The sequence below is a fragment of the Xiphophorus couchianus genome, chromosome 12 (assembly GCF_001444195.1).
Source record: "Xiphophorus couchianus chromosome 12, X_couchianus-1.0, whole genome shotgun sequence".
NCBI lineage: Eukaryota > Metazoa > Chordata > Actinopteri > Cyprinodontiformes > Poeciliidae > Xiphophorus > Xiphophorus couchianus.
The window spans coordinates 22,741,493-22,766,032 of NC_040239.1; the positions used below are offsets into that span (position 1 = coordinate 22,741,493).

The following is a 24,540-nucleotide window of genomic DNA, read 5'->3' on the forward strand; positions in this document are numbered from 1 at the left end:
CAAATGAAATCATTATTCAAGGAATTCAAAACTGCATTTTGAATTTGCTCAGGTTATTTTGTACATTAATGTGATCAAAAGCAAACAGAAATGTTAGTATAGGGACAAAAAGAAAATCAGAGCTCTTTATCCATTTTTCTCTCTAGTTGATTAACCTTTGCCAAGTTAGGAAGTAAACATGATGTTTTTATTGAAACAGTTTACTGGTAAATGACAGATTGTTGCTGTGAAACTGCCATGTTCAATCTCAAAAAAATCATGGGGGTAAAAAGTCATACATGGTACTTAACACTGAATAGCAAGAGAATCCATGCTTCAGAGCAGACACTCAGATCACAAAGAAATCAGGCAAAATGCCCTCTAGATTTCAATAAAAAATATTAAATTGATTTTTTTTCACTCTATCCATCTTTACACGGTACAGATTTGTTCACTTTTAATTATAAAAACAGTTAATACTGATTGTAAAACACAAATAAATTTACAAAACATAATAATAATAATAATAATAATAATTTTTATATTAACAACAATAGCAAACAATAATAACAATAATAATTAAATTTAAAAACAAAAAGTAGAATGGAGGGAAATAAGGTTTGTTGCATCTTTTGACCACACAAACAGCAACTTTTTTGGGGAAAAAAAAAAAATATCAAATTGCATTTAGCGCTACCTGACACAGTTACACACAAACACAGTATCAGGTCGTTGAGTATTTCTCATTGCCATTTACAGTGTTATGGGCACAAAGACAAGACAGTCTCCAAGCCATTCAATCATCTGTTTCTGCAGGAACATACAAGTCAAAGAAATCCCTCAGACTGAGTTAGGCTTGATGGGCCAATGGTGGTCCTGAAGAGGTGCCCTGATCCTCTGCCACAAAGGATAGTAAATTACAGAACCACTTTCAACGTTTCAGCATTTAGAAGAAGGGAAAAATCTTCCCGGCGAGAGGAATTTGTATCCGTTGCCGGCAGGTAGTCGGATAGAACGAGCACCAGGGCTGCTGCTTGTGGAAATTGTAGGCGACGGGGCAACTTTTCTGGGGTTGGAACAGTGGTGTCCATTGGAAGAATTCTTGGTACCGCTATCCAGTGACTGCAGTCCCAGCTCCCGCAGCTCCAGGCTGTCTTGGGTGTCATGAGGGGAGCAGCGGCGTGGGGAGAGGTTTAGAAGGCTCAGTACATCTCTACTGGCTGAAGCAATAGGTCCGGATTTGCTGTGGATGGCTTTGACAGGACCTAGATGTTGCTGCTGTTGAGCTGCGGCATTAGTCCAAAACGTCTTCAGGTTATGGATAGCTTGGACTTTTTCATCAATGACCCCTCTTCTTAGCCGGTCCAGATCTGGAGCATCTGCTGATGTAGAACAGGCAGAGCCTGTAGAAGAGTAGGACAAAGCAGGAGACGGAGCACTACCAGCTGGTGACTGGTGTCCAGAGCTGGGAGACACATTGCTGGGAGAGCGGGAAATGTGGCCACTGTATGGAGAGCTTGGGTACTTCAGTTTGAACTGTGCATGGCTGTCCATGGTGGGGGAAGGATGGCTACCATCTTTTTGGGAAGACTCTGAGACTGCAGGGCTGTTGTATCCAGAGCTTACCTTCTGCAGGGAAGAAGAACGGGAGGGAGGCTTGGGCTTGGGGGAAGACTGTGCTCGACCACTGGCGCTGCTGTTAGGACGACTGAATGCACTGGTTTCGGAAGAGCGGAACGTACCGCTCCGGGCTGAGGCCGCAGCAGGTCCAGTCCCGCCCTCCGCTCCAACCCGCTGAAGACTGCTCACAGCTCGTAAGTGGCTGTGAGTTTCCTCCAGAATCTTCTGGGCCAGCTCTTGAGGGTCCAGATGAACAGGTTTTTCTTCCTGCGACTTGACAGTGCTGTCTGTCTCAGTACTGGACTGGTCAGATTCGCCTGTGTCTGAGCTGCTCACCTTACCCACCTTCTGGAATGGCGAGTTTGGACTGGGCACAAGGGATGTTTTGACAGGAGACGTCGGGGTGCTGACACTGCCCCGTGATGACACAGAGACCGTGTAGCCTCTCCCTGCTCCTGTGGACCCACCAACCCCCCTGCCTCCTCGGTGGTGTCGCTGACTGTGACCTGGTGGTAGAGGCAGAGAGTCACAGTGGCTGCCCAGTGGCTCGCTGCTGATAATGGAAAAGCCCTCATACTCCTCTTCGTCACCTCGTGTTCCTGCACCTGCAGCAGCAGCTCCTTGTGGGGACGAGCGACTGCGTGGAACATGTGGGTGTTTGTGAACAGTGAAGTGTGCAGTGGCGCCCCCTCGTTGTCGATGACTAAGGAAGTCACAGTCTGACTTGGAGGCAAAACTCATAGAGGATGTTACAGAGCTGAGGCTGTAGACAGAGATGGCATCTGATGCTTGATTGTCCAGGCATGGGGGAGAGAAAGGAAGGCTTGAGTATCCCACTGGCAATGGGTTAGAGACAGACTGAGCCGAAGCCAAAGACTCAAGGGAGGATGAGCTGTCCAGGCTCAGGCGCTTGGGCAGTTCTGTGGAGTCTGTAAACAAAGCAAAGAAACATATGTATATGAAAACCTATAAAAAAACTAAACGAATTAAAATTGTAGCGGTCCAAAAAGAAATTTAGACCCTGAAAGTACAAAACAGATTAAACGAATAAACCAATTTACCAAACAGTGCCAGCAGAGACTGAAGAGCAAAGTGCAAGGTGCGCCGATTAGCCAGTTTGCCCGTCTTTAGCACCACCTCTTCCTGTCCTACCTCACATAAATCAAATCCTGTCCAAAGAAAAACAACAAAATGTAATTTTGAAATGATTAAATGTGACTGTGACTCCATGCATGCATGAATAGATAATATATCTAATTTGGATTTAGATATATTATACACTGAGTGACATAAATCAAGTGTTTATTATTTCTGTTAATTTTGATGATTATGAAATATGGTTCTTGAAAACTCAAAATATAGTTTTCCAGTTTCATATTACATCAGACTGATAAAAAAAAATGTTTTTATGCAGCAACATTTTGCTGTGACTTCAGCAATCTTGACGGCAATTGACTTGACAGCAGACAATCACTGACCCCCCTTCACCAGGTCATTGCTGAAGAAGCTCAGTCTTCATATAGTGCTGCATGCAAGCATATTTATGGACAGATTAATGGAAGGGACGAGTGTGGTAGAAAAAAGATCAATAACCATCAATGATAACAGGGGTAGATTCACGAGGTATGGATTGCGGCTGGTGTCAGTGCTTCAGAAGCCACTACCGATGTTTCCAGGACACGGGCTACATCTGTCGCAATGTGTTAAGCAAATCCTGAACCAGTGTCAGAAACATCTTACTTAAAAACAACTTGAGATCTAGTGTGATGCTTTCACAGGTGACATGACTTAGGGACCCATGTCATGCTGACGTTTCTCTGTGTTTTACCAAGCCCAAAGTCAGGCCAGCTGTCTGTCAGGAAATTCACACTTCATTTTTCCCTCTGCTCACAAAGCTTTATGGAGGTTCTGATGTTAAAATTTTTTCACCCACCCACACTGGTGAAAGCACCAGTAGCTACTTTAATCACCATGGTATCAATGCAAACTTGCCTGAACCCTACAGTGAATCTTTGATGAATCATCAAGAGTTAGATAAAAGACACCAGAGACAACAATACAGTCAAGCTGAAGGTCACTACTAAAGAGACCCGGGCCTGAACGCCTCAGCAGAACCACAAACTGATCTCTGTCATACCACACCACATTCGTTTTTTAATTCACGCAAAAGGACCCTCGATCAAGTATTGAGCACACTACAGTACATGGGGTTACTTTTCAGTAGGTCGACGTTTCTGTGTTAAATGTCCTTTTTTTAGTTTGTTTTATATGATATAATTATTTTTTCAGAAACATTTTGGATAATATAGGATTTTGAAAAATCTGAAAAAAATAACGCTTTTTTGTTTTAGAGTGTATGTTGATTTTGTATAAATGAAATCATTCTACAATGTTCATGCAAAGTTGTTGAAGATGTACAGGAGACACAAAGAAGCAGTCTTATTTTGTTAATATTTAACTTACCAAGAGCAGCCAGAAATTCATGGCATCCAGGCAGTCTCCACAGTTGCACACTAATGGACACCTGAATGGGTAGGAGGGAGAAGTCCTGCTCCTTCTCTCCTGTCTGGAGTTGCACTAGCACCTGGTGAAGCTGGTAGACAAAGAAGAAAGGACTGTGAAATTAAAACTCTTATTTTGTTAAATCATTAAATGTGATAAAATAACATAGGCATCAAGTTCACTAGTTTTGTGCTGCTGATAGTAATTTCATTACCAATTTAGGGATATGTAGTGACATTTCTAGAAATTATAAAATACAAACCTTTTAATGAACTACAGAAATCTTTTTTAATATGTTTTGAATCCTTTGTATTAGTTAACTAGACAATGGGGACAAAAGTAGCTGCAGAGAATTAGAACGCTAAGAATTGGACCTTTGTGGGAATGTTCACATGGACTAGGGATTACATATCTAACAACAGAGAAAACTTAGCCAGCTTGACGTAACTGTGTGGAAAATAAAAGAGAGCCTTAGCTGTGCCATAGTAGCTTTACATCATAGTTTAATCCCTGCAACTATCCTGAAACTTTCTTTTGAGCTGTAATAATCCACGGCTGGAAATCCTTCAGCAATCAAAGGAATGGAAAAGTGCAAAAATATACACAACAAATGGTAGGTTAGCTTCCCACAGCCATGTAAATAATCAACAGCATCACAAAGTAGATTATAAAAACCATCATAAAGCCTCTTTACAAAGGGTGCAGTTTTCCTGATTCTTTATTTTTTATTTTTAGCAAGTTAAATAGGTAGAGAGTGGAGAAGCAGAGCAGAGTGAAATGCAGTGCAGGTAGGTGAATGGTCACTTACCATGGCCACCATATTTTTGACAGCCTTCAGACCACAAGGTGGGTGCAGGAAAAAGAGAATAGGTTGTTTTTAAATACATGCACACAGTTTGCAGATAAAGGTTAAAAAGATTCAGCCATAAGAAGAAATGAAGCAAAAAGGTAACACTGGTGTGTAATATTGCACTTCGGTGCAATTAGTACACATAACCCAGTTGGAACATGGTTCATGTTATACATACTGAATTTGTATTATCGCTGCCTAACTCCATGGTTTCTGAGTCCAAGCATGTGGCACGTGTACAATGATAAACCTCTGCTGTGTAACTCTAATTCTCTGGTATTTCAGGGGTGGAAGAGAAAAATAATTAGTATTGTAGTTAGCATTGCCAGTCAGATATGTAGGTCTTTTGTCACATCTAACCAGAAAACTTTCTTCCACATGTTTGCTGCTCCTTTTTTCCCTAAAAAAAGGTAAAATCTTGTATTTTCCTTTTTTTAAATCAAATATATTGGTCTATCACATAATAACTCAATAGAAAATATGGAAGCTTCAGGATTCAAACTGAATTTTTATTTTTTTTAAAGTTCAAAGAATATGATTGCTTTGCAAGGTACCGTTTTTCTAAACACTTTCTAGTTCAAACAGCACACGTCATTTGAAACCAAGATCAATTTCAAATTGTGCGTTTGTTTGAAGCAGCAGGCTCTTACCCGGTTGATGAGCTGCTCTCCTGCCTCTGAAGCAGTGATGAGTTTGCACAAAGCCTGGAGAGCTGGCGGCGGCAAACCTAAGGGTTTGGAACAAAGGAAGCTCATTGTTATTCATTCAAGAAACAGCATTTATACCTCAAAATAAGCCATACCAAGCAGATGGCCCTCAATGTGAAATGATAGAAACATAAACTAATAGATCATATTTTTCAGTGAAAGAAAATAAATAATTTAGCAAGAGACCTGCATCTTGAACTTTCACCAGAGAAACAAAACAAAGAACAAACAACACATAACTTGTTACAGATTCTGAATCTGTCTGACCTGTGATCTTCAGCTTGTGTCTACATACCCAGTAGTGATTGTAGCGTAGTGCTACACTGCTGGAGTCTGTCTCCTGGGTCAGCAGTGGGAAAGAAAACTGCAGCAGGAATACCAGTGCCTGCGGAGTCGAGACGGAAGCCCACGGCTGTCAGCAGGGCCTGCCAGCCGGGAACGCCCCCGACCTTGTTCTCCACACTCTGCTGGGATGTATACATTGAATTACGTTGGCCATTTTGTATCCTCTGAAGAGACTTCTCCACCTGAAAGGATAATAACAGCAATGCATCATGTATTTGTATGCTGCTGGTTGTCAGATTTTGTATTGTTTGTGTTGATATCTCACCAGATGAAGTAAGACTCTCAGAGCATCACGAGCTCGATCTGGATACTGCAAAATTTCAGCCAACGCTTGGCCAATAAGGGAAGATGGGCTGTTAAGCTTCACGTCATTGCCAATCAGCATATATCCTAAAGGGAGAATAAAGCAATAAGAACAAGTAATTTCATGGTCATGTCTGTTCGACTTCAACTGAATTAACGCATGAACAATGTATCTAACCTGCCCAGTTGGACGGATGAGAGTACTGTTTGCTGCTCTGCACGGTTTTCATGGCATCTGCTAGTGCTGCACTAGCCTTGGTCCCGTTCAGCAGGGCAGAGTAGAAAGCATGGACAAAAATCTTGGAGGCTGCAACGGGTACAGGCCACAAGGACACAAGAACACACTGAGCACCAGCAGCCAGGAAGGCTCTGGTTAGTCCCACAACACCGTCTGCTGTCACCTTACTGCTAGATTCTTGGTACGACCTGCAGCCACAGTAAAACAGTAGAGATTTGGTGTGAGATTTAGCTTTTTCATACAATATTGCAATCAGCATGTCCTCTGTTTAAAGACAATACCTTCTAACCACCTCATTTTTCATATGTTGTCATGTTACAAACATAAATCTTAGTGTATTTAATTAGCTTGTGTGATTGCCCAGCACACATTTCAGAAGTAGAAGGCCTCTGAAGAATCGGTTGACAAGACAACTCTTATACACTTCACAAGTCTGCCCTTTATGGAAGAGTGGCAAGAAAAAAAGCATGTTATGCTTGCAGTTTGCTATAAGCTGCGTAAAGGACACACCAAACATGCAAAAAGGTGTTTTGGTCAGATGAGTTTAAGACTGAACTCATGTGTCAGTTCAGTCTTAAACTGACTGTGGTGTGCCCCAAAGCTTTGACAATGCAATAGTGTTCAGTAAAAAGAACAGACTTGCTTTAAAGTGTTTTTAAATATAGATGCACCCAAACCTTTTCATGTGAATAGTCACAAAATGATTGAAAAACATGCATCATATTCCCTCCAATTCACAATTATGTAAAATATTGTGTTGGTTTATGTATAAAAAACGTTGTATAAGTTTAACATAACATGTGAAAAAAATTCAAGGGGTATGAATACTTTTACAAAGCGTTATTTGTCGCCACATCCATTGCACCTACCCCAGCACCACCAGCTTGACAGGCAGCCTCAGGTCCAAAATATCTGCGGCTGTTAGCAGGAACTCCTGCAGGGGCGGACTGTCACAGATACTCTCCACATCACTGCTGTCATCCTGCATGTTGAGAGACTCTGGGATGGTGTAGCCGCTGCCAACGGAGCCCTTCCTGCCTCGACCGCTGCTGCCTCTCCGACTGCTCGCGCCTCTGCCTATTGTTCCCACCCCAACAGTGGCACCTGCCCCACCAGGTACACATTCAGGGTTTGGGGTGAGCACTAGAGCCGCCAGTTTCCAGGAAATGTGGGTGGCAAAATGGGCGCATTCAGCCTGCGTGAGGGCACCCATCACCCTCTCCTTGGTGGCAGATGAGCCAGTAAGAGGTTGACACCCCAGTAGCTCTGCAACCATTAGAGCTTCTTCCTCAGCGGTGGGCATGGGTCCCCAAAGCCAGCGGTCCATCACAGGCGAGGGTAGTCTAGGATTTCCCACCACTGCTGCCATGGAGACACCACCACAGGGAGCTGGTCCAGGACGCCGAGAGTGAGTCTAAGAATACAGCAACACAATTTAAATGTGCACAACGATTCAGGGACATATGCTCAAAGATGTATTAAAAGACTAAGACATGTCTTATGTTAATGGAAGTGAACTGAATGAGAAGTCGAACCTTTGCGCTGAATCCAAGGCCATGGATGGAGGGCACAGCAATGAGGCTGAAACGCTCATACAGGTATTCATTAGAGGAGCTTCCTTTTAGCAGAGCAAATGGGATGAGGTACAACTCTCCTTCCAGGACCATCACTAGCTGTCTATGTCTGCCAACAGGCCCGCTGGAATGCATCAGCCCCTGTCAGATAAAGGAATGAGAAAAAAAAAAATATTCAAAAACTTTTTGTCGGTATGTGGTGATTTGTCTTGTCTTAGGCATTGCAGAGTTCTTCAACAAACATTTGTAGGATGCAGTCAATCACTAAGAGAGGCAGCACTCACCCCCTCCATAGGTGCAATGAGTAAATCGTAAAGTGCCCGCAGTGGAGGTTTGCCAAGGTTGCTGGAGCGTCGAGGCAGTGAGGAGTTACCATCTTTGGCAGGAGACATAGTGTTACTGAAGAGGCTAGTCATACTCTGACAGCTCCTGCACAGACACCACAGAAAGAAACAGAGGTTTTATCTTGTACATCTTACTGCAACACTGCAGACTGAGGAAAGATTTTTGGAAAATCTCTGGCATCATGTTTTTGATATAATCTCATTCTGTTTTTTTTAATTATTTATTTTAATGCTGGTGAATGTGTTAAATCAATCAATCAATCACATTTTATTTGTATAGCACATTTCAGCAGCAAGGCATTTCAAAGTGCTTTACATCATATCAAACACAGAAACACAATGCAACATAGAATCAACAATCAAAACATGACATTATGTAAAGTTCCATCAATAAATTTGTAATTGATTACGTTTCAAATACAATCCTAAACAGGTGGGTTTTCAGTCGAGATTTAAAGGAAGTCAGTGTTTCAGCTGTTTTACAGTTTTCTGGAAGTTTGTTCCAAATTTGTGGTGCATAGATGCTGAAAGCTGCTTCTCCTCGTTTGGTTCTGGTTCTGGGGATGCAGAGCAGACCAGAACCGGAAGACCTGAGAGGTCTGGAAGGTTGATACAACAACAGCAGATCTTTAATGTATGGACCTTACCAAGCTCCGCCCACAACCGACCCACGTGACCGCAAGTCTCACAAACAAAGCCTCGCAGCGCGTTGTTTCTATGTAAACATGACTCCATTTGTGCATCATTTCTACCGGATTTTCACAATATATCAGCTACTACAATGGACAGAGGAACTAACAAGTTCATGTCATCATCTGGGAGGAGGTTACTGGTTTCTCAGTCACAAGCTGGTTGCAAACCTGAGGCCAGCAGGTGTCAGTCAGTTATGGTAGATCTGAAATTTGGTTTGATGACGTCAATATGAGAAGCTACAGACTGATAGGAGGAACCAAAGAGCTCTGTAAAGATAAAGGCAAATCTTCTGAAGTTGGGATATAATTAATTTAATTTCACATAATAACCGCGGTAGAAGCCATTTGTTTGTTAAAATTTTATGAAATATATTTGTTATATTTGATGTTTGTTGTGAATGATGTAAACTCACAAACGAACGAGATAATTAGTCCAACGTTTAGAAACTACAGCGGCTGTAATGCGCCACAGCAAAGGGAAACAAAGGTAAAATAACCTGAACAGGTGATCAATTCAAAACCACTCCTATCTTTTTACTCTCTCTCTCTCTCTTTGTAGTTTAAGCACACCTGTTACCGTGGCAACCGCCTGCGTCCCGCAAGACGAGCAAAGATTACGTTAAAAACATAACATTCAGTCCGTTACGATATCAAGTTTCCAGGCTTGATATTTATTTCTCGATTATTAATCAGCGCTTCCCTGAACACAGCGATGATTGATTGACTAGCTGTACTTGGTGCTAACGTGGCTAACACGAGTAACAGTTTAGTCCAAAGCCTTTTCTGCTAAAATAAAATCTTTAGTGTATGTCAGATACAGACACATTGCATATTGATCTGTTTAGCTAATGTAAGACTGTGTAGCAGACAGGCTTCAAGGTGTAGAAGTTGTATCAGTTCTGCCATTATGCTGTACTTGGCTAACGGGAAGCTAAGTGTGTTTGTGAGACGGCCACGCACGTGACCACGTAGAATGGGCATCAGCCAATGAAAACCGGCCCTTGTGGTAAGGTCCATTGACCTTTTGTGGTGCAAAGCCGTTCAGTGATTTGTAAACTAACAACAGTATTTTAAAGTATATTCTTTGGTCTTTAGGAAGACAGTGTAGGGACTTTAAAACTGGTGTTATGTGCTCTCTCTTCATTATTTTATTTTATTCATTGGTCACACTTCTCAGACTCCCTTGAAAATTTACACCATTGCGTTAGAAAGCAATTAATGAATGTGGATTTTGCTTTGGAATAGTGGACCAGTACAGATGGTGCCGATTGTATGGCAGCCTCACTTCAACCAGATGGCCCCAGGGCAGCTAAGGCTACAATGTAGCTTACCACCATTAGAGTGTCAGTGTGTGCATGAAATCTAATATCCACTGGAGTCCTCTGGACTAGATAAACCGCCACACGTTTACCATTTACATCTTATCCATGAGTGATGGTATGATGAAGCAGAAGATGGATAGAGAAACTGGGGAAGTAATGTGAGCACTGATTCAATCTATCATGGTAAAGAAAGAGCAAAGGTAAAAAGTAATTCCTCTAGGTTTCACTCCCCACCTGCAGTCATGAAACATGAATCGTGACCAAGAGAATTATATCCTAGATACAAACGACTGAAATAAGCTACCTCTGTTCAACTGTTGGGCTCAGCATTAGGAATAATGTGAGGAGCTCTGTCATTTGGGAGGATCTTGAAGTAAAACCACTGCTCCTTACTTCCTGTAATGAGTGACAATAATTTCACAATACTCTCTATATATTTTTTAGATGTACCTGCTTGTTAACCTTTCACTGATATTATATTGCTATTATATACGTTTCCCACTAGATGGCAGCATTGCCCTTCTGTGGTACTACTAAAATTAGAAGAACTGACCTTTTAGCTGAGTCCCTACATAAGCAATAGGTAATGAATAGCAGCGCTAATCTCATCCTATACTGTCTTTTTTATGTGCAGTGCAAACCCAAAGCCGTATATTTACTGGGTTGCAGCATGTGGGATAAAAGAGAGACTCTTCTTTTGAGGCATATCTGTGGTGAGATTGAAGTAACAGCTCAACCTCGGCCTCACCAACACCTAGCATACTGAGAACTGTGCAAATGGTGGCCCTGGGGTTAGAAACCTTTTGCTTGGCCCTGTGGGTCCAAGCTTTATGTCTCAACGTGTCACTTCACTCCATTTGCTCCACAAGAGCTAGAGTTTCCTCCAGACCCCTGCCAACAGACATCTATCCTGCCCTTCTGGTAGCCTCAGGCCACAGGCTTCCCTCCAGCTTCTCAACACTCTGTCTCTCTCCCAGGCCTTGGCAAGAGACTCCATGGGAAAGCAAAACAATCGTTTGTTAGCCTGACAGGAGGAATGAGAGAGGAGGCAAGGTTGAAGCCAAGAGAAGGTGTAGAGTGCAGAGCAAAGCAGTGAATTTAAAAGACAGCAGGCAGTGAGGTTGAAGGTGAAGACTGTATTCACTGGCTGTCTACCTCAGTCACAGCTGAGAGAGATCAAAAGGCTAAAAATGTCAACAAGTAAATCATTGTATCAACTGACCTATTTTCATCCCCACAAAATGAAGCAATGTGCTTTTTCTTTGCGAAATGATCCCTTTTAAAGTAGGCTTCGTATTTTATTTGGATTTACTCTTTTTACTGACAGCTTCATCAAGACCATCAAACAATCTCATTATGTGTTGACTGTTCATAATGACCTAATGCTTTACACGCTGATCGGATTAGACAGACTTTCATCATCACCTTCCCATGCTAATCCTTTCAAGCGTCTCTGTAAAGATTATAGATAAAATAGAGCAATTGACAAATCTTTTTAATTCCCACTGTATTATTCCTGAACCACTCCTAATATAATGGCATTCATTTGAAAATTATTATACAGAAGCACCTAGAAATCATCTGGTGACTGGAATTGGCCGCATTTGGTAATCAGCTTTCGTCAGATTAGTGAACACACGACATCAAAGCACTATCCATAACACTCTTCAGTATTGAAGCTGCTGCTGAGGGAATACAACAACTTTTTTCCATACCAAGAAGCCTCTTGAAAGGATACTGTATTTTCTACAGAACTGTTCAATTATAGTGATATTTTTAAATAGCAAGTGAGGCTTCAGCAGCTAAAACTCTGACTATCACTGAACAAAATTAATTAGTACTTACTACCAATCCATTTGCAATCTGATAGTTAGGATAATGTTTTGCTTTACAAGTATTGCACTCAAAGACTGATAATAATGTTTATTGCACTAAATGCTAATATAAATTACAACTCTGTTTAAAATGTTGACTCTGTTTTCATTATGTTGCCCTTTTAAGTTAATAGTAAATTCCCGTTCAACAAAAACTGTGCAACAAATACAGCCTTCTCTCACACAATGTGACTTTGAAAATCTAATCACAACAGATTCCTAGACTCATGTGTAGTCAGAATAAATGAATGAATGGTTTAATCTAATACAGTAAATCAGAGGTTCTTTCAAATATTAAGTTAGACACATATGTTAATTATTTCAAAAGTGTTTAGTCGGAAAAAACGTCATATCTTCTGGTATGGCACACAATATATTTTCATTTGAACTCATGAAAAAGGTGAATTTTCTGTCTTTTAAAGGGGTAAATGGGTTATGTACAACATCTTTTTAGCCATTTTTAAATTATTCAGATCCCTCTGTTACATAAACTGAATGGTTTTGCTTTATTGGTAGATTTCAGTAATGGACTGTTTCATTATACACATTTTATTGCAAAGCTAGTTACATTTTCAATATATGGAGAAAGTTGAAAAAAGATATATTTTTTGCCATTTGTAGTTCTTCAAAAAAAGATTGTAATTGACAAAAATCTTTGAAAAGAAATGGGCGCATCTCTAGTTCTTCTAATTCTGCATTCATCATAGCGACAAACTGCATAAAAAATTGATACAAAATGTCAACGTGAGAAGGCAAAGAAAGCACACTAATGATGTGAAGACAAACCTCAAGAGAAAGGTGTTTAAGTGTTTCCCCTCATTTTCTGTGGTTTATGCATTATGATAGAAGACAGGCTCCTTAGCATGTTCAGCTTTATAATTCAAAATTTTTTTGAGGGCAGAAAGAATGAGAGGATTATTACCAGCAGCCCATTAAAGGGGCTTAATGAGCACGGAGACTCAATTAAAGCTGGAATTACCCCCTCATCAAAGAGCAGCTCAACTGTGGACTAGGACAGGAAAATATGACCCAAACACACACACTTTCTTTGGATATGCATTACCTATCACTGCAATGTACAAGAATAGTTGGGATTTTGCTAATAATCACACACTGAACAGGCCAATAATGGACATTTAATAAATCTGCACAACAAACACGGACTTCGCAAACACTGGCCTTACTGGTGTCTGGGGAAAAGACACATACACGAGTGTGTGCACGCAGATGAACACACACACGCCTCCATCAGAGGAGAGAGTTGATAAGGGCTTTAGCAGCTTGGCTTTACTCCGTCTATTTAATAAGGAGGATTCACATGCTGCCTCTGCGCTGGCAAGACAATGGCAAAGAAAGTCCTTTCACAGATGAGCCACAATACCCATGAATCTCCTTACCCAAGCACATATTTTTAATCTTCTTGTTTTGTAAAGAAGTGGTTTTTGGTAGAATTTGGCGATTGAGTGCGAGAGCGCAGCAACGTTTTGTTGACGTACAACCGTCCCCTACCTGTTGAACAGGTTGTTTCTCGACACCATGCGCAGGAAGCCTGTCGGGTCGGTGACCGAGTTGAGCTTGTTGTTGAGTTCTTCAAACTGTTGGTCCAAAAAATCACCCGCCTCGCTCTCTGTCTCACTGCTAGAACACCCCCTGATGGAGACAGAAAGAGATTGAGTCAGAGAAATAATCATAAAAATATTGGCAGGGGGAAAAAAAAAAAAGTGCCTCTTGAGCACAGCAGACAATACAGAGACGTACATTGTCTCTTCGTTGTTAAATCAACTCCACACATTCCCGATCCACCATAAATACACACTATTCAACCCACACACTTGGCCCAATTTCCCAGCCTTGAGCCGACACCCCGATGATAAGCACAGTTAAATCCTTTCATTATAATGCTGGTAATGCTGATCTAGTCTGTGGGGAGTCAGCCACCCCCACCCCACTCTTCTTACTCGACACCACTCCTCCCCGCCTATTTCTGTCTCCATGTTTGAAGCTTTCCTCTAATGCACCAAGAGTTAAAACAAACCAAATGTCGGATTTTAACTCTACTTACAACATCGAGGAGAACTATCTCACAAGGAAGAAATTGGAAACACAAAAACGACATTTGTTTTTGTAGACAACTTAAACTGTTTCAGCGTATCACTACTTCTTTTGGCAATGTCTTGAATAGCAGGCATCAACTTCGTGGTCGTTTTTAATAAGGTCAGTCAACGACAGCTTTGATATTTTTGAGATATTCATATAGACCCAACCCTTAACACCTTCTTAGCCCATCACCACAGGCTACAGTGTTAAATGCAAAATTATTCATATTCCTGGCAGATTCAGATTTTAGCTAATTTTTCTTTTACTTTACCTACATCTTTCTTCACACTAAAAAGACAAAGATGTCAAAGGTATCAAAACATAATACCACAATGACCCATGCATTTTTGCAAAATAAAAATATCTCTATATCTCTTGGACATATATTTTATATGAAAGATAATGTCAAAAAATTATATTGTCAATTTTGAATCTATAGCAAAGTTCAAGTGACTACACCATCGTGAACTGCTATTTTAATCATCTCAACAGGTTAAACCAGCTGCTCTGTAATTGGTGGTAATTAATGACTAACACAGCATGTGGCTACAGTATAAAGTACTACTAAGAAATACAAGATGACACTGGAAAGTCGTAGGGGATGTGAACAGGAAGTCAAAAGTGATATCTAAACTGTGATGGCTGATGGTGTGAGAGGTGTAAAAGGAATCCAAGAATCACTACCAGGGCTGTTCTGAAGAATATTGACCCTCCTAGTAGTGACACGTCAAGGTGGATAGGAAAATAAACACTGGATGTTGTTTGATTGCACAGATGTGGACCAAGAATAAATCCAAGTAAGGCACACAAAAGCCTACCTGGCCTTTGGAAAATGTTATCTGTGAAAATAGGAAGACTTCTGCTCTTCTGTTTTGTGGAGGACTGGCAGAATCCAATTATTATTGGCTGTAATGAGCATCAGTGAAGCTATTTGATAGGGCAGCAATGAGATTTCCTGTCAAAACTGTTTATCCTCACCTCTCTTTGTCAGTTTTTGTTTCGCACACATTCTTTTACCGTTTCACTTCCACCTCATTCATTTAGTCTCCAGTCATTTCAGAGTGCTGGAGTGCCCCTTTGTCTGCACTCCAGACAGTGAATGGGCTGGTAAGTGGTGCCATATTGTGCCCATCCAGGCGCAGTGGTGTGTATGCAACTTCCTTTTGGAGTAGTAAATGAGCTGATAATGGGGCAGGAAGGCCAAGCTGCCAAAGCATTCGAGACAGACGCTGGGCGCACCAGCTGGGCACTATGGATCAAAAACCAACTAGAGACGCATCAGAATGGATTTCAGTGGGCGATTTTAACTTTCACTCCTTCGTTTCATCTTCCATCTCTTTCAGAGTCTCTCTGGCTGCATCCCCTGTTGTGTGTTAGGTCTTTATTTACCGACCTTGGCTCCTTTGACTCTCCCCATTGATTTTATCGCCTCTTCTCAATCTTCTTCTCCTTCAGATTCACAGAGTAACCCCCTTTATCTTTTGCTTCACTTCTGATGCACTATTTGTCAGGTGGACTCACCATTCCTGTGCAATACAAAGAGCCATTATTCCATCTCATTTATTTCCTAGGAATGAAGAGGGAACTCTTTCAGACATGTGGGGGGGGGGGCGTGCGGTCATCCAAGAGTTCAGTGGGGCAGAATAATGCCCTTTACACACAGAGGCATGGTAAAACGAACTAGGTTTTGGCAACAGCCTAGACAGAAAATAATTTAGTTTTACTCTTTCCAGCTAGAGCATGTTCCAGCATGTTATTCTGTGATTTACACTATTAATTTGATTCTCTGTTGATGCATTGAGGAGATTTGCAATCTAGTGACTGTACTTCTAAAAAAGTTACAGTGGATTTATATCAGTCATGAAACTCGTGCATTTAGAATAATAATGAAGAGGGAAGTATTTCCTCTTTGTTATTATTTGTGCAAGGAGAGACAGCCCATAGACTTTGCCCTCCAGCTACATCCCAAAAAGAACTGGGACACCCAAAGCCCCGAGAGCAAGCACCCAAAACATACGGCTCAGAACTCATGGAGGGATTAAATGATCTTTTAGATGCAACCGTCCTACCTGCTGTAGTACGACTCGACTCCCAGGGCCTCCCGAGCGCTGGCAATGTGCTGCTCCAGCGAAGAGCTGCTCACCATCCCACCCCCACCTCCATCCTGGAAGTCTGACCCTCCTTCTGACACGCCCTCACCGAGGTAAACCTCATGAAACTTGAGGATCCCTGTGATAATAGGCAAAACAAAACCAAACATGACTTATTTCCATTTCTCGACATCCATTTCTACTTTGTTTCTGTGACTTGTTCACTACACCAGGAAACATTTGATCATTTAAACCGAGAGCTGTGGGTAAGGCCATGTGCAGCAGTGCATCTGTGAAAGCGAATGAATAAAACAAACATTTATTCAATAAAAGATAAGAGTAGACTATCTCTGCCATCTGGTGCCTGCTAGATCTGTTTCAAGCAGGAGGGAATCTGAGAGATGGGCTACATGCTGTATGTGTGTGATTTCTCTTTGTGAAAATATAACGTTACATTTACAAGAACCAACAACTAGGTAGCTTACAGCTTAGGTACACACACTCATGTCTGAATTGTGCAGAATTCACACAAACGTAGAAACCTTAGCTTTAAACCCCCCTTTGTTATCGACGGACCTCTTTAGAACTGGCCATGTTTTGGTGCCAGCTGGATGCCAGGGAATGCCAGGAAGTGACAGACAGGCGATTAGTGAGCAAGTGGCACTCTCTTTGCCTGGGGTGATATTTAACGCTTTGAAGAGCTACACTCCTTTCCATGGTGTTCTTTCTGCTTACGAGACTACCGCCAGGGGTCAAGTTCAGCTGGTTGCCTAGGAGTTCATCTTGATCAAATGTTGAGGGCCTGTGGCATGGGACATGAGTCACTGCTCTCATTTCCTTTCCTCACAACGGCAGCAAAAGTGGCCTAAAGTAGAACTAACAGTATGGCAGCCACGGGAGGTGTGTGACATGAATTTTAATTAACCCAGAGCTTTCTCTGTTCCCTTAATTAAACAGGAATTTCACGAGTCATGTGTACAAGAGGGGATGGGTGGGGGCTTCACCTGGAAAACCACATTTGTTCTACCGAAAATATACAGAAAGAGGAGGTATGTAAAGATACAATGTCCACTTTTATTTCAGAAGAAATTTTAAATAAAAGCAAATGTTATATTTGTGGGAAGTTGTTCCTAATGTTTGGCTACGTCGCAATCTGTGTCACTATCAGTTAGTATGCTTCGTTTGCAGATGAAGCAAAGGGTGAAGAGCAAGGCAGGGGGCAAATCCTAACAGTGGGGAGGCAGGTGGCACTGCCACATGGTGTCAGATCTGATCTGCTCCCCCTCTGTCAGCTGCAATGAAGCCTCCAGCCTCCAGACCCTTTTTTCTGCTTTGATTTGAGGAAGTTATATTTGTGTGGGTCCACTTGCCACTGAAAAATAAAAATGAAAATATTGTACTATCAATATACTAAAGTATTTCAGCACATTAGTTAAACAACATAAACACACTTCTAGGATTTTATGAGATATACCAATGCATAATTGTGTAGTGGAAGGGACATTTTGGAAACTTAATAGTTTGTAGAAAAACCTTCAACTGCAAGTCTTGTGGCATTGGATTTTTTTTTTGTCAAATGTTCATTTCCAAACAGCTCACGCTCAGTCAGATTGGATGGAGCTCGTCTCTGAAGGTTAAAGTCTTGTCAAAATAACTTCACTCAGGTTTGTTGATGCAGCAATACATCTAAAACTTGCAGAACACACGCTCTCTACGACCAGCGTTTAAACCCTGGCTGTACTGTAAGTGAGCCTCTATCCAAGTTTGAAATCTTTTGCGGCCTTTAACTGGTTTTCTTCAGGACTGTCCTGCATTTAGTTCCACCCATCTCCCAATCAGACTCCCATAGTGTTGGCAGCCTCACCGCCATGTGTTTAGAGTGATAAAGTTGCGACTGTAACATTGCAAAATGTCCGAGTGTAATCTTACCTGCCCCTGGAGCCAGTAGCCAGCTGTAGAGGTAGCCTGCTGCCATTGAGAAATACAGCACCAAGGCTCTCTGACTGTTGACTGTGTCCAAGATGTGCTCCACTGTTACAGGCGTGTAGGGGTCCGAGTCCTGTTGGCCCGTCTGTCGCTCCACCAAGAGATCAGCGAAGGCTCGCGTACGACCGCGCTCCGCTACAGCCAAGGCCTCGTCATGGTGGCCTGAGGTGTTTAACAATGGTTAGAAATAAATAAGAAGCTAAACACGAATGTAGTCACAGGAGACGTCAACGAAGGAGGATGTCTCGTCGGCTCACCAAGGCTGACGAGGACCCTTTGGAGAGCCTGGTAACAGGAGGTTTGCAGGTCAAACAGCGAGAGTTTATAGTCCGTGCTGTGCTGGGCCTCATGGCGGATGGTCTCGAACAGTGCAGACGCCCGGTAGAGCTGAGGATGAACAGCAACAGGGATATTTTTACACTTTAAAACCGTACAGTTAAGAAATGTTGGTATTCGTACCACTGATACAGACTGATGTCAGGTACAACCAAGAGTCCTATTGCTGTCTGTTTAATTCAAACTTACTACAATGCTCTCTTCATGTGAGCAGTCACATCACTCTTCAATAGGCATTTAGCATCATCTCTTTAGGCTACTCTGTGAAGAGGGATTGAAATTTTCAAGCACAGGATAGTGTTTGGCCACTAGATGGCAGCATCCCACCTCACAGGTCATCCCTAATTTGTCTTTTTTCCCCCTCCAGTTCTCCTTCCCTTCTCAACCAAGTAAAGCACAGAGGAGTAGTTGGTGAATGACTGCTAAACACACATAAATCTGTTCATCAGCTTTTATTACCTGAATCTGGCAATCAAGAACAAGCATTTTTGTAATGCCTTGAGTTTAAAAGCTCCATGTGTGTGTCACTAAATATTTCCACCCAGGACCTGGCTGTGAGGTTGAGGGAAGGAGGATGGCAATAGACAGGCGGGGCATCAGGCAGCCTAGCCCAGAAGAGCTGATCAGGAGTGCTGATTCATGTGAGCCGTTATTGATTTCCTATTTCTGCACTTATAGCAGCCCTGTTGGATGGCTGGTAGTGCTACAGGGCAGCTCTCCGGGAGACCAGGGCAAGCAGAGAGATAAAGAAAAAAACATCTCTTGATCACAGTTTACTCAACACAAAAAGCTGCAAAACAGGAAAAGGTTACTGCTAAGTAGTCAACTTTTTTTTTTAGGATCACTCTGACCGTGATAGGCGAAAGAATGCACAACAGCGAGAGCACTTTTATTCTGAGCACTTGTACATGGATTCACTCTAGCTGATGTGGCGTATGCCAAGGTCATGCAGGAAAGTATGTCAGAGAGAATAAGAGGGGGAGGGAGGGGAACTGCGAGGAACCGGAGAGTTCTGCTGCATTAGTGCTGGGCTCAGAGCAGCTCGTCTCAGGCTGATTTCACTGATGGGGCTCTAGGCTGATTGTAGCTCGTCAATCTGTTGGGGATGTGAACATTTGCCTGTGAAAGAAACTAATTCCCTACAGCATCTTTTCTCTAGCCTGATCCTTTCTATCACAAATGACAAGGAAACAAGCCCAGATGCGCTACATTCGGTTGTAGTGCAAGTATAATCTATTATTGAGAATTATATGAAAAACCATTGTGGCCCAAAATTTAGGGTTGAATACTTTATCAAATAATCCCTCATATAACCGAATAATCACATATACATGCGGTACTGTAGGAGTTCTCAACTTTTTTTTCTTAAAGCCCTTCTTCAATGTACAATAAGAGCTCTGCCTCCTCTTCTCTCCATCAGAGCTGTGAAAGCTCAAAAGTCTGTGGCGTGCACCATCTACTGTCATTTATCATTTATATGTGCGATATTTTTTTATCTGACTTTTTCTTTCTTTCTTTCTTTCTTTCTTTTCCTTTCAAAAAAAGATAGAGCCACCTTAGTGTTAAATAACTTTGTCCAGAGATGACTTGTCAGGATCTCTCCAGCATCAAGGCTTTGGTTTACTTCAACAAGATGCTGAAGCTTCCTTTTAGTTCGTAAGGATAGAATATCTTACGGCTCCATTGTAACTAAGAAAAGTACCAAAATCTTTTCATCATTCTTTTGAAAATTTGGAGACAAGCTTCTCATTGATATTCTACACAGGACATGCAGAAGTCCATCAATTACTTATTTTCTTATAAATTCAATAGTTTTATTAAAATGGAATTCAATTTATTCTCAGACATTTTTGATTGTGAATAAATTTTCTCAAAGCCACCACACTTTTCCATTTCCACATACTCTAGTTTGTGCATGGTGACTTAAAGGCTTGTTGCACTTTTCAAGATTTAAAAATGCATCGACCTATAAAGTTATTGTTGATTCAGCTAATGTGCTAAGATAGCTTTGATTAATGTAAGTTATGTTTGGTTCTCTTTTGCTTGATGCGGTCTCAGTATTTTGCATTTGGCATCTCTTTCTCCAATTTTAATGTCATAATATCTTCTATTTGTTCTCTACCAAATGAAACAGAAACATGTTAAGTCAATAACTGGTCTTTTCATAATCAATCAATGATCTTACAAAGATCATTGATTTAAAAACTTTAGTTTAATATATTGAAACAACAGTCTTGGATCCAGCAAGTGTGTTAATATGGGAAATATGGCTGACCACCGAGGGGACACCATAAGTCATCAGACAGAAAAGTTAGCTGATAGTTGCACCCCGGATGAGTTTTCTTTTAGTTACTGCATGTCCATTCAGTGAACAGAGAGATCACCTGCATTGTCCACAATTCCTTATTTTAAAATGTTTTTTGTTTTTTTTTGTGATTTTATCTGTAAAAAGTGTAATATAGATAAACCTTATCTGTCGTTTCATAGCATACAGATTTTCTTTAAAACATGTTTTGAGCTTTAAGAAATCTTAATTCTACGAATGTTAAAAACACACACAAAAAGCTGATGGTGTTTGGGGAAAGTAGCAGGAGGGTCTTGCACAGGCATCATACAACAAAACTGCTTCTACCTTGATCAAATTATTTACATATTAAGACCCAAAACACTAGTTACAACTGAAAAGAAAGACATAAGAAGTAACTAATAATCTGGACATCCAATCCCACAATGGTAGTGGCTGTATCATGCTGTATGGATGCATCAATTCATCATAAACAGGGAATCTGGATGGATATACAGTACAGACCAAAAGTTTGGACACACCTTTTAATTCAATGAGTTTCCTTTATTTTCATGACTATTGACATTGTAGATTCACACTGAAGGCATCAAAACTATGAATAACAGATGTGGAAATATGCACTAAACAAAAAAGTGTAAAACAACTGAAAATACCCCTTATATTCTAGTTTCTTCAAAGTAGCAACCTTTTGCTGTGATTACTGCTTTGCACACACTCTGCATTTTCTTGATGAGCTTCAAGAGGTAGTCACCTGAAATGGTTTTCACTTCATAGGTCAACCTGCCCTGTCAGGTTAATAAGTGGGATTTATTGCCTTATAAATGGTCATGAAAATAAAGAAAACCCATTGAATTAGAAAGGTGTGTCCAAACTTTTGGTCTGTACTGTATATATATATATATATAAACATTATTTTTATACTAAAGCTAGGGCTTGGAGACCAGGTATAGGGGGAATTCTATAATTTTGGAATATATTAAAAAGAAAACAGGGTTTCTTGACATATCAAATTTCACAGGAAAGCTCAGAACTATTGGGAATTTCACTGATATTCATATATATTATATGATAAATCAGCTTGCCAAAGTGCTACTATTTATTCAGATTGCACTCTCTTATTTTACTGTCAGTGACACAACGTGGCTTTTATCTGACATGTAGAGTGAATGTCAATGTCATGCTGAATCAGTAATGTAAGCAGAACTTGCAACACGCGTACCTCTAATGATTTTTTTTTTTCCTTTCTAAAATAAGCTCTCTAGGGAGGTCTCATCCTCTGTAGCAGATAAATTCAGACATACTGGCTTAATCTAGAGTAGTCCTGTGATATTAAAGGAAGCACAAATTTATTGATTCAAACTCACAGGGATACGAATGTGAGCCCATCTCAGAGGGAATAGGTGCTGTGGAAATAGCTGATGTAAATCAGGACATGTCAATCACAGAGGCATGGTGAACAGTAGGCTCACAGATCGGGCGATAGTATACAATAGACTTTAAATATATCCAGGATAAGCAACACAAGTTCAAGTACTCCCAATCTACACCTGTGGTTTGCATCAGGAATCTAAGTGTATGGCGTTTACAACTGTGGCATAAAAACGGGTTATTTACCAAGGTTATGTGTACCGACAGACCAGCTCATGAATAATCAGTTGATTTATACTCTGAGGACAGAAGCGTCCTCTTCCACCACTGATTCACCTCAAGCAGTACAAATGCAACAGAAAAAAAATACTTGATATATATGAAGGGAAAGGATTTTAGCTCCAACAAGGAGAACAGACTGAAGAGCTACACGTGAAAATAGGACAGAAAATTATGCTTTTATGAGTAATAATCTGGAAACGTGTGCTGTGACCCCTTTAACACCGGCAACCCTAAATGGAAATTATTGCAACCAGCTGCCTTCAGCAAAAGTAACAAAATCAGTAAACAGAAAACAGTGTAATTTAACCTCAGCATAAAGTTAACTAAAGATCAAGGAACATTACACACATGTCATGGATAAATTTGCTTAAAGCAGCATTTGTTTATGCACAATATGCCAAAGTCAGAATATGAAACAGAACAAATTTCAACCCGTCATCTAATTATGGAAAGACTAATGCAAATCTGCAAATCTAGTAAAACACTCCCCAAAGCAGGTCTGTAAGGTAGAGTGGCAAGTAACTAAGAAGTAACTAATACCCTAAATATCCAAACCCACTACAGTAGTGGCAGTATCATGCTATAGGGACGCATTACTTCAACATAAACAGGGAATCTGGATTGGGTTGATGGGACCAGGATACATCTAAAGAAAAATCTGTGGCAAAACTTAAAAACTGATGTTAGAGACATAATCTGACAGACCCGAGGCTGTAACTGCAGCCAAAGGTGGTTCTCCAAATTATTGACTCAGAGGGGCTGGAAACAAATATACTATATGAAACCCATGCATCATCCTCCTTTCACTGCACAAATATGCAACACTCTTTTGTTGATCCATCACATGCAAATCTATTCAAATACATTTAAGTTTGAGGTGGTAACATGACAAAAAGTGGGAAGGATACATGCAATGGAAAATATGTTGCACTGGCTTGTTAGAATAATATTTTGCTTTAATTGAACACAATTTCCTCAATATGACTCACACTTGAGCAAACAGGCTCCGGTCGCCGCGTTAGTTCGGTCTCGCTTTCCCGGCTCTTGTTTCAGATAATTGCAAACAGACAAACTTGCTTTTTTGAAAACTATGATGCAGGGACTAGGAAGCAAAAAAAAAGAAAAAAAAAAGAAAGCTATCTGGGTCACTATGATGGTATTTGTGCACGTGTATCATAACAAGAGTGTTTTGGACTAGATCTTTGAAAATGAAAGGAGCTGAAAAACATCCCTGCAGACACATGTGACAGCCACCGCGGCTGGCTGGCTCGCTGTCAGGCTTGTGTGTGGATATGCGAGCCAAGAGGAAAAAATTAAATCTTGAGCTGCACTGTGTGGACAGACTACAGAGAGAAAGATGTTTAAGGGGATATTCCATGCCTGCCAGGTGGGCAGTGGGCTGAAGAGGAGTGAATGTGTGCGTGATACAGAGGTTTGGGGCTCCTGTGACAATGCACACTGATCTAAAAGAAAAAAAAAACTTCACTCATCTGTCGCCTGTCTGCTGAGATGACAACGTTTACCAGCTATACAGACTCCTCAGCATACCGCCAGCAGCCGTGTTCATGCTCCCCTTCCTCTCCTCTGGGCTCCTTCTATCTCCATAACATTACTGTGAGCTTATTTCCCACCTTTTATGTGTTTGGACATCTACCTCCACCTCTCATTTGTAAGCGTAGCCAACCTCTAAGCCAACAGATGTGGGCTTATTGGAGGTCAGTTTTAA

General features: G+C 41.1%; 1 protein-coding gene across 3 annotated transcripts in view; it reads right to left on the minus strand.

The window, feature by feature from the left end:
• Positions 1–173: 173 nt before the first annotated feature.
• LOC114154497 (tetratricopeptide repeat protein 28) overlaps positions 174–24,540 on the minus strand; it is a 236,403-nt gene continuing 212,036 nt past the window's right edge. For 2 of the 3 annotated variants that reach the window (XM_028033626.1, XM_028033628.1), the window contains 15 exons: positions 18,781–18,910; positions 18,467–18,685; positions 16,517–16,676; positions 13,860–14,000; positions 8,403–8,547; positions 8,080–8,259; positions 7,414–7,958; positions 6,485–6,732; positions 6,269–6,393; positions 5,954–6,185; positions 5,602–5,678; positions 4,910–4,933; positions 4,063–4,192; positions 2,661–2,768; positions 174–2,528 (listed from right to left, as the gene is read on the minus strand). In XM_028033626.1, coding sequence (XP_027889427.1) covers positions 919–2,528; positions 2,661–2,768; positions 4,063–4,192; positions 4,910–4,933; positions 5,602–5,678; positions 5,954–6,185; positions 6,269–6,393; positions 6,485–6,732; positions 7,414–7,958; positions 8,080–8,259; positions 8,403–8,547; positions 13,860–14,000; positions 16,517–16,676; positions 18,467–18,685; positions 18,781–18,910 — 4,074 coding nt within the window. In that variant the 3' untranslated portion in view covers positions 174–918. The remainder of the gene's footprint in view (positions 2,529–2,660; positions 2,769–4,062; positions 4,193–4,909; positions 4,934–5,601; positions 5,679–5,953; positions 6,186–6,268; positions 6,394–6,484; positions 6,733–7,413; positions 7,959–8,079; positions 8,260–8,402; positions 8,548–13,859; positions 14,001–16,516; positions 16,677–18,466; positions 18,686–18,780; positions 18,911–24,540) is intronic. The other variant, XM_028033627.1, reaches the window with a different exon arrangement.